This window comes from Plutella xylostella, chromosome 3, assembly GCF_932276165.1.
Source record: "Plutella xylostella chromosome 3, ilPluXylo3.1, whole genome shotgun sequence".
Lineage (NCBI taxonomy): Eukaryota > Metazoa > Arthropoda > Insecta > Lepidoptera > Plutellidae > Plutella > Plutella xylostella.
Window position 1 is genome coordinate 1,613,127 of NC_063983.1, and position 16,803 is coordinate 1,629,929.

Below are 16,803 nucleotides of genomic sequence, written 5' to 3' on the forward strand. Positions count from 1 at the left end.
TAGTCGGTTAAAGGCCGACACTACCTGGGTCCCCTTCCCAGGTGTCTGTGTAGATTTTCCTCCAGGAGTGCAAAAAAAAAAAAATATTAATAATATATAGGTATATATATATATAAAAGATAAAATATATATATTATAAGCTTCCACATTGAGTAGTGAGTAGTTAAAAGATGAAGATAAAAAACAACCAAACTCTCACAATATATTGATCTCTCAAAAAGGCACGGACATAAAGTCTGTGGAGTGATAATAAAATCTTAAAAAAAAAAAAAAAAAAAAACATATTTTATTTAAATAAAATGGTATTTTTAAGATAGGTACAGTAAAGTACAGTAAGTAAAGTGTTCCAGTGAGAGCGAACTAAATTGATCCATATCTCATTACTTACTAATGAATTGTATATTGTAAAAGATTATATGGGTTTATTAACACCGCAAGAGCGAATTAACAATACAAGCAAACTTAAAATCTTATAGAATTAAGAAATATTAGTCATTTATGTGAGCTGTCACCGGAACAGATAAGTTTGTGGCACTGTATTATCATATTATCATAAGATCATAACATAAATTACTTTGAAACTATTGTCGGGTGGATAAAGTTCAATTCAATCTTTGTTTGTGGCTATATGTCGTGTGTGACTAACACAACAAATCCGGCCAATTACGATAGTGTTGAGATAAACACAATGTTTTTAGCTGTCTTTACGGTAAAGTGGATAAAGTTAGTTTTTCCCTAAAACCACACACACACGCACTCACGCCTTGTACTAATGTACTCCCTTGCGGGGTAGGCAGAGGTGCATTGCTGCACCCACTTTTCGCCAGAGTGTTATGTTAGTCCCAATGTAATAGGGGGCGGGCCTATTGCCATTTTACGGGCACACCCCTAAAACCAACAAATGACATAAAATTTATTATGGAATTTTATGGACAGTTGTCATTGGGCTTAATACAGTCACAACAACACATAACATACTGTATTTTACAAAACACTACGGAACACAGCATGGATGAAATTCGATTTGCGCTTGACCGTTTTTTTTGTATCGATATTGCCAGTATAAAAAAAATACGAATTAGTAGTTTTTTAAAGGTAGAAATATTTTTTTTCTTTTCAAAATGAAATAAATATTTTGCTTTCAATGTAACGTGAAAACATGAATTTCAAGTCAACTTTCTCTTGAACGTTTCATTACTTATGTTCTTGAACTAAAGACTGGCTGGAGGACGAGAACGGGCATAATATTTATTACAATAAAGGCACAAGGTTACAATCTACAAAAATCCGTTGCGGAACTTGTGGAAAATGGACTTTGTCTTCCGAGTTAATGACAGCTGACTATTTATCAGCTGTTGTATTTTTAAGTTGTAGAAATTCAATTTTAGTGGTGTGAAAGTTATAAAATAAACGCGAAAATGTCTGAACAAAGTAGCCCTTTTAAATACTTCTTGAGTGGCGGTTTCGGAGGTGTCTGCACGGTGTTAGCTGGACATCCGATGGACACCGTCAAAGTACGTCTACAAACGATGCCTTTGCCCAAACCTGGCGAAAAACCATTGTATGGGGGCACCTGGGACTGCTTCTCTAAGACAGTGAAGCAGGAAGGGTTCCGTGGCCTCTACAAAGGTATGTCAGCACCTTTAACTGGAGTAGCGCCAATTTTCGCCATCAGTTTCTTTGGCTTTGGACTTGGTAAGAAACTTATTAAAGGCGAAAGCACAGAACCTCTTTCGAAAATGGAACTGTTTGCTGCCGGTGCATTCTCTGGGATCTTCACAACATCAATCATGGCCCCTGGAGAACGAATCAAGTGTCTGCTTCAAATTCAGCAAGGAGGCAATGCACCCAAGAAGTACAGCGGCATGGCCGACTGCGCCAAGCAGCTTTACGCTGAAGGAGGCATCAGAAGCATATACAAGGGCAGTGTTGCAACTATATTGAGAGATGTGCCTGCCAGCGGTGTCTACTTCATGACTTATGAGTTAGTGAAAGAGAAGCTAATCCCAGAAGATGCCAGTGCCCAGGTGAAGATGTTGGCAGCCATTACCGCAGGCGGGTGTGCTGGTATTGGTAACTGGATTGTTGCAATGCCTGCTGATGTTCTAAAGAGCCGTCTTCAGACCGCCCCAGAAGGGACGTATCCTAATGGAATCAGAGATGTTTTCAAACAGCTGATGGAGAAGGAAGGTCCACTGGCTCTCTACAAAGGTGTGACCCCAGTGATGCTCAGGGCTTTCCCAGCAAATGCTGCCTGCTTCCTTGGTTTTGAAATGGCCATTAAATTTCTGAACTGGGTTGCACCTAATGTTTGATAGTAGTCACTAAACAGTGTAGATAAAAATAATGTGAAATGTTCTTGAAAATGTATTTAGTTTTAAGTATTTTATCAATCGCATAAAGTATTATAAAGCCGAACGAAGAGTGATCCGAAATCAGATGATGAAATTATGTTGATTTCAATAACAGAACTATGTAAGTCTAGCCTTGTATACAGAGAATTTTGGTTTATTATTTTAGGTATAAGTCAAAGTTATAGCACAGTTTGTAAATGTTTATTTTATTAAAAGAATATTTTACCACATTTTGTTTTATAATATTCAATTCACAAAATAAGGAATAGTTGCTTATAAACTTACAAATGAATTAAATATCATATCACACAGCACCACATTCAATAAAATTCTCTCCTGAACCTTATTTCTAAATCTCTACTTTTCTTCTGCGAGTCATATAAGCTTCTTGGTTTTATACATACAGACTTGTCCTCAACCTTTGCATTTTTATCCTTAGTCTTGTCATGTCCCAGACCTTTTCTGTCCTTCTTAGGCACTGGTTTGATTGGGTACTTGATGCCAGATCCATCATACCCAAGTCCTGAATCTTTGTCCCATCCAGTTTTCAACATTATCTGGAAGCCTTTATTTGTCTCTGGTATTTTGTAGACTGTTGGTATCTTTTTATTTTTACTGGCATTCAAGTTATGTATAGTTGAAGATAAATGGAGGTCCTTATCAGCATAAACCTTGTTACAGATTTCACAAACATATTCTAATTTTTGCTCAGGTCTTTTATGTTTTGCTTTTTGCTTTGTATTTCTATTAGTTACACCACTCAATAGTAATTCAGCTATTTGAAGGTTTTTGTTCTTGATGACTAAGTTTTGTGCTGAGTTGCCAGCCTTGTCTCTAATTGAAGTATCTGCTCCAAGTGTTAGTAGTAACTTGACCGTATTTACAGAGTTACCTTGGCAGGCCATCATCAGCAAACTCCAACCAAACTCATCCAGTATGTGAAGCTTTTCTGGGTTACTGTCTAAAACATTCTTGACTGTATCAACATCATCATTTTGTGTAGCAAGAAACAGTTCTTTGTCGCTGACAGGAGTTTCAGTTTTTCTTCTTTTGGTGCTATGTTTATTTACATTTAAGTCCTGTGTAAACTCTTCATCAACAACACCACTAACATATGGATGTTTCAGATCTTTGACCTCTTCAATGTACAGCCGTTTTGCTTCTTCGCCACTTATTGAGTTTATTATTGATGGAGTTTCTTTATGAGATCCAGCCTCTGACGTGTTGGAAGTGGATGCTTGGACAAAGTTGCAGTATTTATTTGGTAACATTTTTATACATAAATTACTCCAGATATCAGACAATTACAACATTTCACTTAACCATGTCCTTAGACCATTTCTAAGTTATGTGCAAAAAACATTAACCTACTTAAAATCACAAATACTTAATAATAGAAAATACGAAATGGGATTGGATTTTTTAGCAAATTCAAAATGTCATAAATTCTTATACTTCGGTGGTCTGTGAATGTAAGCATATTTTGACACTTAAAATATCCTAAGAATAACAACTTCTTCAAAGGATTCTCCCGTTGATCAAAATGGTTTCCAATTTATAGCCATTAACAAGTCGATTGTAAGAACACAGCGCATTTTGCGAATCGTCAAACCACCAAAGTGTCATTTTATTATTATAAAGCGTATATATTTTTACAATAAGCGCCACCTAGCGGAGAGTAGCGGAACTCATATGTGCACATAGTGGCCAGTAGATGTCGCTACACGTTTTAACCACAAAGTAAGACGTTGCATAGAATAACGAGTACTAGTACTACTACTTGTTATTCTATGGTTTTAGCAAGTTATTTACACAAAGTCCTTGGCAATTAAGCCTATAGATATTATAGATAAGTAGATTCTCAGACTGGTAGGTAAATCATTAGTTCATTACCTGTATTATCAATGTTATTGAGTTATTCATGTCTAAACATCACAGAAATTATAACTAGACCTACTGAAAATCCTATTTTACCTGGTTTGCGTGATAGACACAGGCACATTCTACTTATGGTATTTTATGTAGATAAGTAATATTTTAACCAAATCGGATAATTTCATGTTTATAAATAAAAGAAAGTTCGAGTAAATCTTTACTTTATTTTGCAAGTTCTCTAGCAATACTTTGCAATGCCTCAGTTTGTTCTTTCATAAGCTTCAGCTTTTCACTCAAATAATCCTTTTTAAAACTTAAATAATCTGCTTTTATCTTTATTTTCTCCTGTTCTAGAGTAGCGAGTAAATCATAGCTTGGATCATTGTAACTATTGGAATTATTCTTGTTACGAGACCTTGATGCATTTGACATTTTTTGAATGATTCTTTGCTTTGGGGTTACTTTTGATGGTGACTTTGTTTCATCGGTTTGCAGTTCAACTAAGTTTATTTCTTCTATGTGATTAGTCTCTAGCATCATTTGTTCTTGTTTTGAAGTGTAGAGGTCATGTTCTTGAGATTCAGACAAATCCTGGCTGCCTTTTCCCAATGTGTACCCCATAACCTCTTGCTCCAACGGAGTGAAGAATCTGGCTGATGCCGGTATTTCCCCGTTCATTTCTTTTTGCCGTATTTTCGCTTTAGCTCTAATATCCTGAAATGTCTGTAATGGGTTAATAAGCTAGGGTTTATTTAAATTCTTAAAATAAATAAATTCATATGAAATATTGAGTTACAGCCATATGGAGTGTACTTCTCTCAAATACCTATCTATAAACCTACATTTAACCACTTGAAACCAGACAGAATAGAAGTCTATTGTCTTAATGCGCGATATTACGATTTCGGGACCCAAAAGTTATTATTTTTTTATATACTTAAGTAACTACTTAGGTAGGTACTTTATTATTATTTTTTAATAAATAAAATAAAAATAAATTATAGGCACTTACTTTCCGCCACTGTTTCCAAGTCTTCCTAGCCCCGGGGAGTGCATTACATTGGTTAGTAATGGATTTCCACAATCGTTGTGAGTCCTTAAAGTTAAAATCCTGGGATGCCTTAAAGTGCACCAACTGGGGGTTCTGCGTGATAAGTCTAATAAGTTTCCTTTTCTGAATTTGCGTGGTGTAAACCGTTTTGTTTGTATCCATCATTTACAATTACCTTTAAGTATTCATTATTTTCGCAAATGAAGTAGATAAAGAAGTAACAAATAAAAAACTAATTCAGCTGTCTATTCCTTTTATATATTTTAAATAATTGAGAAGAAATTGTATTTTATCACTCGAGCACTCTGAAGTTAAAATAACTACATAAACACCTATGGAAATTGATAAAAATAAAACATGTTTTATTTTATTTACTTTGGTGTTTTGTTTAGCACTGTCACTCATCGCTCACTCCTTGAGTTGTAAAATATTAGTCTGCTGACACGACACTGACACCTAATTTATAGTCTGTGAAACAAATTTATCTTCAGAAGAATGACCTTACTCATTTTTAAATAACTGGCAATAAAAATAGCAGCAGTCGACTTGCATTTTGCAATATTCATTCATTAACTTCATTATTAAACACACTTCTAGCACGAATTCCACCTGAACTTTGCCCGTGTTAGAACTAGAACTTAGAATACAAAAACTGTATCGTTTGCTGTATTAACTAATTATACTTAATGAATATTTTGAAATATTCCAAATAAAATATAAAAATATACCTATTCTATTCACTTAAAAGCCATAAAAAATTCTAATTACTTAGCAAGATTCCTAGCAATACTTTTCAGTGCTTCAGTTTGCTCTTTCAAAACCTTCAATTTTTCTCTAAAATAATCCTTTTTGAAGTTTAAATAATCCTCTTTTATTCTAATTTTCTCCTGCTCCTGTGTTGCAAGGAAATCACAGCTTGAAAGACAACTATTGAGTTGATTTGTAGAGTATGTTCTCCGCTTATTAATTATTTTCCGTACTGTTCTGTGCTTTTGGAAGGTTTTTGTTTCAGGAGGTGATTGTGTTTCATCTGAGTTTGAGTCTTCAGTGTAATTAGTTTCTAGCGTATCTTGTTCATGGTCTCGTGGTCTCATGGCGGCCTGGGTGCTGAACTCCAGATTGTAGCCCAGCAGCTCCTGTTCCAATGGACTGAATTTCCGAGCTGAATATGGTATTTCACCATTCATTTCTTTTTGTCTTCGTTTTGATTTAGTTCTTATGTCATGGAATGTCTAAAATAAAGGATAGAATTAATCAAATTGAATTGTTTTAATTAATCAATTTTTTTTAATGAGCAGTCTTATAATTTTAAGTATAATAAAATATGAGTGTGCTTACTCTTCGCCACTGTTTCCATGTTTTCCTGGCGCCAGGCAGTGCGTTGCATTGGTTGGTGATGAATTGCCACAGACGTTGTGAGTCCTGGTAGTTAAAATCCTGAGAAGCCTTATAGCTCACCAATTGGGGGTTCTCTGCAATAAGTCTTATGAGTTTTGCTATCTGACTTTGCGTAGGGTATGTTCGTTTTGGACTTTTCATCGTTTACAATTTGGCCATTACTGTTAGGTAGTGGAACTGGAAAGCAGATGAGCTATTTATTTACTTCAATAATATAATTAATTAATAACAATAATAAAAGTGAAGTTAGGTGTAGGATGTAGAAGTTTTCGGAGTTTTCAAATTTTGATTTCGATTAATCTGTGGTGTTTGCCAGATTGCGGTGTTGTGGCTGATGCTCAGAATAATAACCTCTATATATGTAGGGTCCGTTCTGTTTTATTATCAAAATATTGGTAGTATTTTCCTTTAGTTTACTAGCAACATTAAAAACCGGCCATTTTATTTACTCACGTCATTTGACAAATCATTCATTCATTTCAAATTTCATTTCAATCATTCGCGGAGTTTATTGCGACGGGGAAACTGCGTTGTGAATAAAACTCTAATTATTATTTGCGTTTCCCTATCCATTGTAAAGAATTTGGTGATGTGTGTACAGTTATGATAAAAAGAGTGTAATGAACAAATTAGGTGCAAATTCCCGGGAGACCATGAAGAATTCGTGGTTTACTAGTTTTGTTCGCTTTCTACCAGCCCTCATAGGATGTTTGCTGCTGATACACTTAGCTGAACACGTAAGTGCCAAGATTCTATTGCATTCTATTGTTCAGCGATAATTGTTTGGTTGTTGGAATGAATATAAACATACGCATTAGTGGTTTTTTACCTTTGGCACAAATAGGTACAATTTCTGATTGATTGCGGGTAGATACAGATATAGGCAGACAGGCTAGGTAGATATATGCTTTGTGCGAAGATCTATTATTTACCTACCTACCTTACGTTTTACTGGATTAACTACCTATCTTTTGAAAACATTTAACTATTGTGATCATTATAACAGAGATTGTAAAACAATATTGGGGTTACTAATTATTGTTTGTTGTGTATCACTAATTTGTAGATGATGAATCATAGCTATTAAGTCATCCTTGTTGGGTGTGATTTTACTTGAACTCAATGTTATTGCCACTGGCCTGTATATTGTGCCTTCCTTATAGATTATAGAACAATATTGGTATGCATGAAAACATTACAGAAACCTGATTTTTAACATAATAAAAATTTTTAAAATATGAGACCTACATTTAGTAGTTATTCCATTTAATTGTTTAATGTGCCACCGAAGAAATCAATGCTGGCGTGATTCATATTGTCACTGTCTAAATCATAATTTCCACTAGGCATAGCATGATTTTATGCTGTAATTGGAAAACTGAGAATGTAAATATAGAATAGAATAGAATATATCTTTAATAAATCCACCCAATATTCAATTCAAAGTAACCCCAACATTTACAGAATTCTTTGTTGAGCCAATAAAAAAATACTGACCCTCTTTATCATCAATTGAAAGTTATTATGATGTATTTGACTTGGACATCTGTTAATTGCCGCTCATTCTATTCCCTTTATGTAATTGTAGGCAGTTTATTTTCATTAAGGCGCCAGCTTGTCCATCCACTTTAAATATCTGCGGGTTTATTGTTGTGATTCCATTGAAATTTACTCCTTACTGTGTGACTTTTGCTATTTATGTAACATATTCTGATGTTGAAGTGTTTTGGCATAGGGCAATTCCATTTCACATGCTCATTTTAAGTTTGTTGTAGAGAAACCTGACCCTCCTCTCCTCTTACTCCTACCACCAGTATGTTTTGACAAGGTATCTTTGATGTTCTAATGAATATGTTACCAATCACTTTGAATAGCTATCATTTCCGCATTTGATTACATTTGTTAGTTCAATCAAGTGGCTCTTAACTAGAGTGTCCCATAAACAAGTCAAATGGACGTCATTTTAGGATTCCAGAGTATAAAATCTACATTATATTAAGTAGGTTTCATCAGCAGCCAACTTAATATAGCTATGAATAAGAATACCATGTATTTGGTATAGAGATGCCACGAATATTCGGCAACTATTCGGTATTCGGCCTATTCGGCCAGTTTTTTCAGTATTCGGTATTCGGCCGAATAGTAAGTAGTATTCGGCCGAATACCGAATACTTAAAAAAGTTGCAAATATCTTACAAAAGGGAATTAAAAAACTATTTAATCGAAACATTTAACTATGAAACAATCATTAATTGCGAAAACCTGAATACAACATCAGTATTTTTAATATTTAAAATTAATTAAACGCAAATTGTGATGAATATAGACAAGTTTTGCGGCATTTGTTCATTAGAGACAATTGCGCTTTTTTTCATAAAATATGCAATACCTACTAATGAGACACAGGTATTTTTTTAACAAAATATATAAGGTTTGGCTCCTGATTCGAGTTGGTTGACCACCAGTTGTACGGATCTGCCGTAAGATTAAGAAGATCACCCTTTAAATAAAACTTCAACTTATTGAATTATACTGGATCACCTGCCGAATATTCGGTGGCCGAATATTCGGTATTCGGCTGAGAGCGCCGGCCGAATATTCGGTATTCGGTATTCGGCCAAATCACTATTCGTGGCAACACTTTGGTATATTATGGTTTTAACAAAGGAAGTATGGAATATAAAGGAATGTCTAATATTTCATGTACAAGTTGCAGTTTTATTCTAAAAAAAACAAAGAAATAGTTAAAACATTGCCTTTGTGCCTATTAGCATTGTGTTGTTATCACTTTATCAGTCAGATAGAATTGGTATGAATTCAGATAATGTTATCAAACTGTCTACATTTTTGTTATTGCTATTTGTTTCTCGAAGTACAACTTTCATACTCAATCTAAAACAGAAAACCCACTAATACAAAAAATTCTAAGCATTTCATTTACTCCTAACAAGAGTTAGGCCCATGGTTTGTCTTTTCAAAACTTAGCATGTAAAGATTATATTATGTAATATTATGTATGTTCAACTCCAAATAGGCAAATTGCGCACTTTTTACACGCTACATGTCCAGTAGACAAACTGCTCTCTAGTTATTAGGTGATTAGGTGCTCGTAACTTGCCCCCTTGGAACACAGGGTAATCACAGAAAAGTGTATCATAAATCGCAATTGTATCAATTCGGTGGACGGTGGCTACACCTATCATCCTGCAGATAAGTTACGATCACCGGGGTGTAGGAAAAGTACTGTTATTGAGTTAGCTAGATTGGATAATGCTTGTTTATTATGACGATACGGTCAGAGTCCCGGGTCCCGGTGCCTTCCTGTTGTTCACGTGTTGCTCCCGCACGGAGTCTCGTGTCCACAATCACTGCACTTGGGGCACCAGCCAAGGTCTCCTGGTGCCCAGGTGATAGTTCTGTTGTTGTGTGATATATATGTATGCCTATGTGTGATGTATACGTTGGTCATTTACTCATTAGCATTAGTCAACACACTCGGAAGAAGGAAGTTAACTTCTGTTGTTTCTGTGGTCTTGGTAATAAACTCCGATAGAACCCGTTATATTAAATGTCGTTAAATTTGGATTCATTATATACTTATGTCTATAACCTACTAGAAGCGATTTAAAGCCTGTTTCACGTTGTCACAATTTATGATACGCACGTTTGATTTACATTGCCAGCATTCTGTGCCGTGACTCACGGACACCTGAAGGCAACGCTTCAATGTATAACTGAAGGATTTAATAATCGCATTGGCAAGGTCATGACCTTTCGTCTTGCTAGTAAAGTAACGTACCTAGGTATGGGGCTGTTGTGTCGCATTGCTGTTTAAAATTGCCGACTCATGTAAACACATATAATATTTTTTTTCTGATGGGATTCGAACCCTTGAATAGGTTCTGAAGATGGGGAGACTTTGTCTACTACCAGGGGCGTATTTAAAGATTGCGCGCCCTGGGCTTCTGTAGTTTTCCGCCCCACCAAGGAATGAAAGAAAACAGTCAGTGTATAGTACCTATCGACCTACAGACGTATAAGAACATTGTGGTGATAGATTTGCATAGATAATGATATCTTTCGAACAAAAAAAAAAGATTTTTCTGGATGTCCATCCAGATAATGAAACGTTTAAAATGTACTCGTCTGAGTACATTTTAAACGTTTAGAAATAAACTTTGGCGACTGAGTGAAGCAATTTTTTTCTCTTTAGATTTCTTTAAAAAATACGGAGGCGGAAAAAAAATGACTATTCCAGCGGTTTAAAAAAGAGCAAAGGCCGGCTTTCATACTTAAAAAATCCAGCACTGCTTGTCACCAAAATACCTCGGCACTCCGAGACCGGACCCTGGATAGATCCCTCACGTACAAAACCCACTGCCAAAACACCAAGAAGTCAGCTCCCGAAACAAACTTCTGCGACGGCTTTCTTCTACCAGCTGGGGCGCTTCTCCGCAAGTTCTACGAACAAGTAGCACTCTGCTTCTCAGCCGAATTTGCCTGACCCATATGGGCAAGATTCCCATTCCTCAGACCCAGAAGACAAAAAAGTCTTCAACCAGTGCGTCCTGCCAATGGACAGACGTGGACACTGACGGTAGGACTGGTCCACCGATTTAAAGTAGCTCAGCGTGCTATGGAGAGAGCTTTGGGTTTCTCTGATGGATCGTATCAGAAATGAGGTTATCCGTCAGAGGACTAAGGTTACCGACATAGCTGTCAAAATATGCAAGCTGAAGTGGCAGTGGGCTGGTCATATCTGCCGAAGAACCGATAACCGTTGGGGTAGACGAGTTCTCGAGTGGAGACCACGAACAGGCAAACGCAGCGTGGGACGCCCTCCTGCCCGCTGGATTGACGACCTTAGGCGGGTAGAGCCGGTAGTGGTTGGATGAGGAAGGCCGAGGATCGAGTGTTGTGGCGCTCCGTGGGAGAGGCCTATGTTCAGCAGTGGATGATTATTGGCTGATGACGATATGGGCAAGGTCCGAGCATGCTAGAGAAGTAGATTTTGCTCTTAACGACACAGTTCGTATAGTAACGGGATGCCTCAAACCGACACCGCTCTACAAGGTCTACTCTCTGGCTGGGATAGCACCCCCTAGCATACGGCGAAAAGTGGCATGTTCTGTTGAGAAAGGCAAACAAGAATGCGACTCCAGACATACACTTTACTCACATACTGCTGCACCTTCCCGCCTTAAGAGCCGCAAAGCGTTTCTAAATAGTGAGGTGTCGGAATGACGGATGAAAACCCACAAAACGCAAGGGTAAGGCTTTGGTGGGAAAAGGAGCTCCAGGATCCTTTCCTAACTCTTGAGGAAAAACTTGCTCCCGGTATCAGTCTCCCCTGGCGCATTTGGAAGACTCTAAATCGGTTGCGAGCAGAGGTAGGCTGCTGCAAGGACAATCTTTGCAAGTGGGGCTATACCGTTGGTACCAACCTACCTATGCGACTGTGGTACCGCCCCCTGACTATGGAGCATGTATACTCTCCTGCCCCCTGTGCCCTTCCACCTGCACTCGGGAAGACTTACTCCAGGCCAACCAGAATGCTATCAAAGTTGCTTTGTTTTGGTCTGGACAAATAAAAAATTCGCATGTTCACTGACACGAAAGAAGAAGAAGTATAGAGTACCTACCGACCTACATATGTATAGGAACATTGTGGTGATAGATTTGCATACATAATGATATCTTCCGAAGAAAATAAAAGATTTTTCTGGATAGACAAGTACATTTTACAACGTTTAGAAATAAACTTTGTGCAGGGCGGGCGACTGAGTTAGGCAAAAAAAAAACTTTAGATTTCCTTCAAGAAAATACCTACCAAGGCGGCAAAAATTAGACTATTCCACCGGTTCAGAAAAGAACGAAGGCGGCTTTCATACTTTAAATCATATTTCTTAAGACATGAAATCAACATTAGGAAAGATGGCTCAGGGCCGTTCTAGGCTTACGTTCCTAAAATATTGCTCTGTACTTTTTTAATCCTTCAACCTAAAGTCCAAGGGCGGCCTGCCGGCCGCCCTGGGCCGCCCTTCGCCGCCTGCCGCCCCGGGCTGTAGCCCTTTTAGCCCTAGGGTAAATACGCCCCTGTCTACTACTGGCTACGTTTATAATAAATTTACGATAATTAGTTAAATATATAATGAACTAGTCGGATCTAATAATGTTATCTCTTGAATGGTGGTGTGATTGTATGATGCGTCATCTCTTATTTATAATAATGTAAGGAATAATAAAGATAATCAGCAAAGTTCGTGTTAAAGTAGGTAATAATAACTACATACAAGTGGTAAATTAATGCCGAGTTGCAGAAAGGGACTTTAAGCTAATGTCGACATTAAATCTATGTCTGTCTCTTTCTGTCCGTATACTGTCAAAGCAAGGCAACAATACATTTAATGCCGACATTAACTTAAAGACCCTTTCTGCAACTCAGTGTTAGTAAGGTAATATGAAAAAGTATGAAACCATAATCTTATTCTTGATTAATTTATATTTCCTCTAAAAGTTGACTTCAGTAAATGCATGGTTAACTTATGCACCTCAGAAATCAAATGCATCATTTGCTGATATCTATTTATCTAGAAAACAGTTTTTTTTTAAAAGTTGATAAGTTTGTGTTTTTTAATGCATTTTTATTAGTCAGAAAGTTCTGGGTAATCGGTTCTTACGTCATTAACACCCGTTCATGAATATATCTTATCAAAGATTTTAAAATCTTTAGCAATAGACACCTAATACTAGGTGAACGCAAAAGGTTTTTTTTTTAAATATACCTAGGTATTGCAAGTTTACCGTTCATTGCTACTTTTTACCCAATACTTTACAAACGTTAATTTGTTTATTTACAAATTTTCGTAGTAGATTTTGTTATTGAACTTTGAGACTAGATAACGAATCCGGATTCATTCATTGAGTTCATAGAATGTTCCATTAGTTTTGTAGTCATCTCACAAGTTATAATTTATATATAGATTTCATATGGTGTTGACAATTTTTTTATTATTTTAATGTTGTTTTTGTATTATTTTTATAATGATTGACGTAAATCTTTGCCATAATTATTACGTAACCAGTTTACATATATGTACATGTTTTTAAAGCTCGGAAATTACGTTTTATCCTTGCCACTTACCAAAAGCGTCTTAATACAATAAATGTCTACAAAGTTGCCAATAATAATGCAGAATGTTTTCGCAAAGTTTTCTTGTCACCTAAATGGTGTTATTAAAAGTGGGTAATGGCTGAGTTTGCGAGCCGTCTGGCCGCCGGTCGATAACCAGCTCCCGTCGGCAGACGTGCGACATACTGTATATAGTAGCTATGTATTTACAATGTACATGTTATAGGTATTGTTAGCGATTCAGAAGGCACGAAATTTTAATTCTCGTACTGTCAAAATTTGAATTTAGAATATGGAAAAAGGAGATTTACGAAATGTTGTAAAGTTTGATGAGTGATGAATGAAATGTTTGAATCATTAAATAGTACGACTGCAGTACTACTTACAAAGTACGTTATGTATCATCACATTCATCACTCATCAAACTTTTCAACCCCAACTCTTTTTAGTTCAGGGGGAAATTGCTTTGTAAGTATTAATATCTGTAAGTATTAAGAGAAAATACAAATCTGAATAATACTTTTCCCCTCCTGGAGGTACGTACCGTAATGACCAAGTCTAGAGGCCACTTCGATATTTTCTGTATGACTCGATTGATAGTGAAATTGGGGTCATAAAACAAATTAAACGAACTCTTTCCTTCCCGCTCTAACATGCAGGCTAATCAACTATGTTTGAGGCTAATGGATACAAAATGAGACTGAGACTAGTATCGAAGTGCCTTGTTACTTGATTGAATTGGTTATTGGTTGGATACAAGCTCTGACGATCGATTGGCAGCACAATATAGGAGGTACAGACTTTGTTATAGCTTTAGGCAGATGTTTGGCACATTGATAAAAACTAAGTTGTGAGTTGTGGCACAGATTACATAAAAGTTAGTCTAAAAGTTCACGACCCGTCAGAATATTAAACCGAGACACTATGCCTACGAGTGCCTTCGACTTCCGAAGGTTGAGTTGGTTTAACTCTGAGGAGATATTTCTGGAGCAGATATTCGCTCTGCTGTCTTGGATGTTAACTGTTAGTGTTGTGTGATATCTCCGACCCACCTACCAAGCGTAGTGATTATGGCAATAACCCTTTACTCTTGGAGGAGGCCCATCTACTACAGTGGATTGTTTACGCTTTACAGTTTCTATTCCTAAACCTCACCCTCCCATCATGTCCCATCAGTTCATCAGTGCAATAAAACACAGAGTACATTAAACTGATTCACAGATTAACTCCGGAATGAACGCTTCCGCGTCACAGCTGACGCCTGTATTCATGCTTAATGGCTTTGAGCCTTATCATGAGGATTGAGATGGAACTTTGAGGCCACCAGGTCGGTGACTCAGCCTTCGAGTTGAAGAGAACATAATCATTGACAGTCATAAGTTATTGTTCTTTGTCGTTATGTTTTGTAGCGTATTTGGCCAATGTTTACGGCAAATATGCAGCATGTTACAGTCACCTAGTGGACGTAGAATAATCCCAAAGCATACTTATGGATGGAATAGTTATGTGGAGCTTTCTGTCTTATAGATCTAGCCCATGCCATGGATCCCTCTATGATAACAAATCAATGTCTTGATAATAGCAAAAGTTAACGTTTGTTCCCAGTTGTTGTAAAATGAAAAACGTTGTTTTTAAACAGTCTAAATACGCTAACAGAGTTTTACGGGAGGTCGACGTCCAAAATCAATGCCAAAGCCAATTTCCGAGTAAATTTTCCTTTACAATTGTTTCTATTGCCTCCACGGCCTCGATGTCTGGAGGCTTCTAATTAAGTTTATGAAGTTTATGGACCTGCTTATTGTAGCTATTGTATTGTGGGTAGTTGGGACTCTGAGGGGTAAAAGTTGAAAGAAACTATCTGTTCTATGGGACTATTAAAGTACTCATGGCGCCATTTGTAACCCCCGACGGAAAAGAGGGGTGTTATAAGTTTAACGTGTCTGTGTATCAGACACAAGACCCCTCGGTAACGTAGCTCCAAAACGGCTAAACCGATTTTCGTTTTGTTTTCTGAGGGTTGGAGGTAATTCTACCCCGAGTATTCTTAGCCATATTTTATCAAAATCAGCTTAGCCGTTCAAAAGTTATGCGACTTTTCGTGTAAAATGTCGGGGGTTTCCAACTTTTGGTACATTACCTACTGTTAGGAGTAACAGTGCTTTTTTATCCTAACTAATATCATAAATGCGAAAGTAACTGTGTCTGTCTGTCTGTCTGTCTGTTACTCTTTCACGCCAAAACTACTGAACGGATTTGAATGAAATTTGGTATACATACGATCTAGACCCTGGGAAAGAACATAGGCTACTTTTTATCCCGGAATTCCCACGGGAAAAAAATTTAAGGCGAAGCGAAGCGCGCGGGAACAGCTAGTATTTAAATATATCTCCCACACGCGCACTGAGTACCATTTCTCTAGAATATTCTTACTAGTTTTGCTACATAAAGCGTTGTTCTATAATTACCACTCATTACCTCCCATTGTTGCTCTGCTTGACATACAACTTATTAAATTATTAACATTTAACCGTAGCTTGTATTGTGACGTCAATTGTAAAATGGCCGTATAGATTGCTATGTTATATTATGTATGAGACTTATCAGTTATGGGATCATTAAGCACACCTATTAATTAGTAAAACTTTTTCGGGTAGTTGCAAATAAATAAACAACATTGTACTGTAGAGATTTTAATAAATTTAAATAGTTATTTACAATAATAAAAGTATTTTCTAATAAAATTCAGATATTTATATACATAAATTCGGTGGATAATTGTTATCTAGCAATTATATGCAGTAACTCTTGCAACTGCACCTACCTGCTGGTCAATACCTATCATCTACACTATTGACACTGATAACTGCACTATGGTCTCTACACAAGAGCTATTGGAGCAACAGAAGAATATGGAGAAGATGATTGCGGATCGCATGGATGATTTTGAGAGAAAGCTGAAGTCCTCCAACTCAAGCAGGAAGCCAGAGCTTGAT

The 16,803-nt window shown here is 36.8% G+C and overlaps 4 protein-coding genes across 6 annotated transcripts in view; 2 read left to right on the forward strand and 2 right to left on the reverse strand.

The window, feature by feature from the left end:
- Positions 1-1,155: 1,155 nt before the first annotated feature.
- On the forward strand, positions 1,156-2,584 carry LOC105385748 (congested-like trachea protein). Its single transcript, XM_011556177.3, has one exon. The coding sequence runs from the start codon at positions 1,419-1,421 to the stop codon at positions 2,313-2,315; it is 897 nt and encodes a 298-aa protein (XP_011554479.3). The 5' UTR covers positions 1,156-1,418; the 3' UTR covers positions 2,316-2,584.
- On the reverse strand, positions 2,541-3,791 carry LOC105385749 (G patch domain and ankyrin repeat-containing protein 1 homolog). The gene has a single exon (XM_011556178.3). It carries the CDS (start codon positions 3,623-3,625, stop codon positions 2,675-2,677), a length of 951 nt encoding a protein of 316 aa, XP_011554480.3. The 5' UTR covers positions 3,626-3,791; the 3' UTR covers positions 2,541-2,674.
- Positions 3,792-4,437: 646 nt separating this feature from the next.
- LOC105385747 lies at positions 4,438-6,956 on the reverse strand. 3 transcript variants are annotated; one of them, XM_038117055.2, is made up of 3 exons: positions 6,619-6,956; positions 5,242-6,512; positions 4,438-4,952 (listed from the first exon to the last, which is right to left on the reverse strand). In XM_038117055.2, the coding sequence occupies exons 1-2, from the start codon at positions 6,817-6,819 to the stop codon at positions 6,045-6,047; spliced, it is 669 nt and encodes a 222-aa protein (XP_037972983.2). In that variant the 5' UTR covers positions 6,820-6,956; the 3' UTR covers positions 4,438-4,952; positions 5,242-6,044. The 3 variants fall into 3 exon arrangements, with proteins under 3 accessions (XP_037972983.2, XP_011554478.3, XP_011554477.3); XM_011556176.3 differs by lacking the exon at positions 6,619-6,956 and having other exon boundaries at positions 4,438-4,943; positions 5,242-5,542; XM_011556175.3 differs by lacking the exon at positions 6,619-6,956 and having other exon boundaries at positions 5,242-5,540.
- A 199-nt stretch (positions 6,957-7,155) lies between these two features.
- Positions 7,156-16,803, forward strand: part of LOC105385759 (NPC intracellular cholesterol transporter 1) — a 54,476-nt gene continuing 44,828 nt past the window's right edge. Inside the window, 1 exon segment of the mRNA XM_048626102.1 lies at positions 7,156-7,415. Coding sequence (XP_048482059.1) covers positions 7,299-7,415 — 117 coding nt within the window. The 5' untranslated portion in view covers positions 7,156-7,298.